The 4463-nt window shown below is 32.3% G+C and overlaps 1 protein-coding gene across 1 annotated transcript in view; it reads right to left on the bottom strand.

Annotated features, from left to right (window-relative positions):
* LOC107574360 (zinc finger protein 664-like) overlaps nt 1-4082 on the bottom strand; it is an 11786-nt gene extending 7704 nt beyond the window's left edge. Inside the window, exon 1 of the mRNA XM_016260800.1 lies at nt 3168-4082. Coding sequence (XP_016116286.1) covers nt 3168-3896 — 729 coding nt within the window. The 5' untranslated portion in view covers nt 3897-4082. The remainder of the gene's footprint in view (nt 1-3167) is intronic.
* Nucleotides 4083-4463: the final 381 nt, after the last annotated feature.

The raw sequence follows: 4463 nt of genomic DNA, 5'->3' as shown, positions 1-4463 counted from the left end.
TCCCCCCCGACCATGCCCCCCCCTCCCCTCTTTTGCCCCACGCACCACTGAACTCTGACCCTCTGATGGACTCTTCCACTCCCCCCTCCCAAATACACACACACTCTGTCACTTTAATCAGACTGAATAAGCTCTTTTGCACAACAAATAATTTTTTTTGCACTACAATCATTATATCTGCACTGTTGTTTACTTTACTTGTTTGCACACTATCTGCCATATGCCTTGTGCTTTATATATATATTTTTACATTTTACCTTATTTGTATAGTTGTATTTTGTATTTAATCTGTATTTATGTTATCTGTATGCACCAAGGGTCTGAGAGTAACGCAATTCAAATTCTCTGTGTGTATGTGCTGTACATGTGGAAGAATTGACAATAAAGCAGACTTGACTTGACTTGACATAAAAAAAGCAAACATAAGCTCACAACACAATGACATAAAAAAAAGCAAACATAAGCTCACAACACAACGACATTAAAAAAGCAAACATAAGCTCACAACACAACAACATTAAGCCACAACACAACGGAAATGCTCCCGACCACTAGGGGGCAGTGTTGACAGTTAAACACCGATATTTCCTCGAGACGCCACAAGAAATTCTCAATGTAAGCAATTGATCTTAATATGTGTAATCAATTTGTAAATGAACAACGTGTTTTTACTGAATGTTTTGATATCCTGGTAATTTTAATGTATCAATTCATGAATCGAGCAGAAAATAAATCAATATTATTTTCGATTTGGACAGTTTAGCTCTTCTCTTGCGCACAATGGACTCTATGCACGGTCACTTCTGCATTTTTCCTCAGTGGGCTTACTTAAATCCGGTGCTGTGCCGAAAGCCATTGTTCCTTACGTAGAGCTTTCAAAATGACAAGAGGAGAAGATGATTTTTCAGCTTACAAGAACTTCCCCGGATTACTGTAAATGAATGTAATCACACGGAGAAGGGCATTCAACGTTTCAAGTTACATCAACAACTTTTGGGGAGAGTATTGTTCTATCGTCTTCTAGCAAATCTTGCTAATAAGGCTGGATAACGCTGCATGACTTCTGTGGCGATTTGATCAGCACTTAAATAGCAGGGCTAAGTTAGAGTTTAGCTTTAAACTCCGTCCACCTCAGGTTTTTATAACTCCTAAGAGATAGTAGCAATAACATCAGAGCTCCCGGTAATCTACGTTTGTTTGCATCTGTGGCTGTGATAGGAACGTCTTAACTTGATATAAAGTATTTTAAATACTGTTCCCTTTTTTAGATTGCCATGTATCGTAATAAACCTTAAGTCTGACCGTTTCTGGCGGTTCATTGTTATATTTTCCCGAAGCTTGAATTGATCATTTACATTTAATATAGCAGTTTTCCAGGGATCCCTAACACAAACATGATGAAGCTGTTCAGTAAAAAAGCAATTAAGATCAGAAGCAATTAGGATCAGGAACGGTTAAGAGTAGGGACATCCTTTGAAATATTGCTTAACTCTTTACAGTGTATTGGCATGTTTGTAACATTATATAGACTTAATTCTTCATAATTAATTTTAAATATAGTTTAATTTACAATGTAACAATTTAAAATGCAACTGAAAGTAATTCAAACTGTATCTGAAATAAATTCAATATGTAACCCAATGCAATTATCTTCACATGTTACTCCCATCCATACTGTTGCAGCACTGTACACTATTCAGAACTGAGAATCAGTACAGTTCCTCCTGTACAGAGCTGCACTGAATGGAGCAGAACTGGCACAAACCTAGAACAATGGTATGTAAAACAATTATAAAATTCTTTAATGAATGACATAATTAATATACTTTTTATTATTAATATTAACATGCCCCATTGGTATGCCTACTTTATACACTCACTCTTTATTGGTTGATTTTTTTCTTTATAAAAGTAAAACATTTTTAATGCAATACTTTTTTAATTTCACGTTACATGATTTGTGGATTTTAAGGCTGATTTTCTATTCTATATATATACTATTTCTATTCTATATAAAATTACAGAGTTTGAATGTAAAAATACAGCTAAATATAAAACTAGATTTACTTTAAAATTACAAAAAAGAACATTAAATTGCTAGTATGGACATAAACCTTTAATATAATGAACTACGTTATTTAATTACAGAGTATTTTTGTAATTTTACGAAAAATTTGTACATAATTTAACAAAACAGAAAAAATACTGTTTAAATAATACAGTAATTTTTGTGTAAAAAATTATAATTACTGTAATTTGTCATTAATGGAATAATACTGAAAATAAGTCAAGTTGGTAATTTACCGATATTGTTTGTAATTTTACATGAATTTGTATGTAATTTAAGAAAACAGAAAAAATACTGTATACATAAGGTAATTTTCCCTTATTCAAAAATTTGAAATACTGTAATTTGTCATTAATTAAATAATCCTTAAAATAATGGTTAAGTTGTTCATTTACAGATATTGTTAGTAATTTTACATAGCTTTATACAATTTAAAAATACTGTAAAAAAAAGTTATTTTCCGTAAAATTAGGATTTGTTTTACAGTGTACTTACAGAAGAAGAACAGGAGAATCAGTTACAAATCCACATGACAGTATATCTTGCATCTGTATTTTCTAAAATTCATCATAAGTGGAGGATTTATTTTAAAAACAACAAAGAACAAGTTAAAAATAAATCTCTCTCTTAAAAGTGTTACAGCCTCTTCTTCATCTTCCTGAACAAGAACAGTGTGTAAAAAGCTTCTTTCCTTCATGAAAGAGTAAACAAACTACAAGTGACACATATGCATTATACGACAATTGAACATAATATGAAACTCATAAAAACGCACAAGGATATCATTTATATAATGAAACAAAATTATATACAAGAATATAGCTTTGTGACATTGTTCTTTAGAGAGGAACTCCATCTTTGAGTTGATCTGAATCTCACAGTTGAATCTGCTGGTTTTGAAGATGAACTTTATTCACTGTGAAAACTTTAGATAATGTTTATTTGTCATGTCACTTGTAATATCTGGTTAGGTTATAACCAGAACGTAGACGATATTTTATTGCTTGATTCATTATCGTGTCACATTTGGTGAAGACGCAGCATCAGATCTAAAGATGATCTACTTACTGTGAATGTTTTTTGTATGTGTGTGTAGAGCAGATAATTGATTGAAACACTTCCCACATGCAGTGCAGTGATACGGTTTCTCTCCAGTGTGAATCCTCTCATGTGTTTTCAGATTTGATGATTGATTGATCTTGTCACAGTGTGAACACTTGTAAGGTTTCTCTCCAGTGTGAATCCTCTCATGTGTTTTCAGATTTGATGATTGATTGATCTTGTCACAGTGTGAACACTTGTAAGGTTTCTCTCCAGTGTGAATCCTCTCATGTGTTTTCAGATTTGATGATTGATTGATCTTGTCACAGTGTGAACACTTGTAAGGTTTCTCTCCAGTGTGAATCCTCTCATGTGTTTTCAGATTTGATGATTGATTGATCTTGTCACAGTGTGAACACTTGTAAGGTTTCTCTCCAGTGTGAATCATCTCATGCAGTTTTAAACACTGCGCTGAAGTAAAAGTATTTTCACACTCAAAGCACATGTAATCTCTCACACCAGTGTGTATTTTCTGATGGTCTTTTAAATATTGTAAACATGAAAAACTCTTTCCACACAAATAACATGAATGTGGTTTCTCCTTTGTATGAACTCTCAGGTGATTCTTCAGGTATGAAGCTCTCAAAAATGTTTTGCTGCATTGATCACATGTGTACAGTTTTTCTCCAGTGTGGATGTTCATGTGTTTCTTAAGGTTCGATGATTGTGTGAAACTCTTTCCACATTGATCACAAATGAATGGTTTCTCTCCAGTGTGAACTCTCATGTGAACATCAAGACTTGTTTTGTATGTGAAACTCTTTCCACACTGAGTGCAGGTGAAAGATTCCTTGGCTCTTCTTTTCTTTAAATATTTATTTGGGTTTTTTGTTTGAGAACAGCTCAAGGGTTTTGCTACAGTTTTGACATGATTTTTCTCCTCATCTTCACTTGATTCTTTTTTCTCCTCATTTTCTTCAATTGAAAAAAAAGCTGTGAAAGGACATACAAATTAACAATGATATAATAACGGAAATAGGGCTGGATGATATGACCTAAAATCAAAACCTCAATTAATTGAACACTTTAACTCAATTATAATTATTGAATGATTATTTTATTTTTAACATTTGTTTATATTCTAAAACGTAAAATACATTTCATTAAATTAAATTAATATAAAACATCAATTTGTAAATGCACCAGTGTGCACGCATTTTTTGTGTTTTATTTACATAAGATACAATGAGAACACAAACAAAGAAACAAAAGTAAATATTCTCACAAACTATGCTACTGTTTATTTAAAACCTCTTAAACATTGTGGCCATTTTTGTTTAATAAAGCTGTCATG

This window comes from Sinocyclocheilus grahami, unplaced genomic scaffold (assembly GCF_001515645.1).
Source record: "Sinocyclocheilus grahami isolate Dianchi unplaced genomic scaffold, SAMN03320097.WGS_v1.1 scaffold2196.1, whole genome shotgun sequence".
In the NCBI taxonomy this organism is placed as follows: domain Eukaryota; kingdom Metazoa; phylum Chordata; class Actinopteri; order Cypriniformes; family Cyprinidae; genus Sinocyclocheilus; species Sinocyclocheilus grahami.
This window is presented reverse-complemented; position numbering and strand designations above follow the sequence as displayed.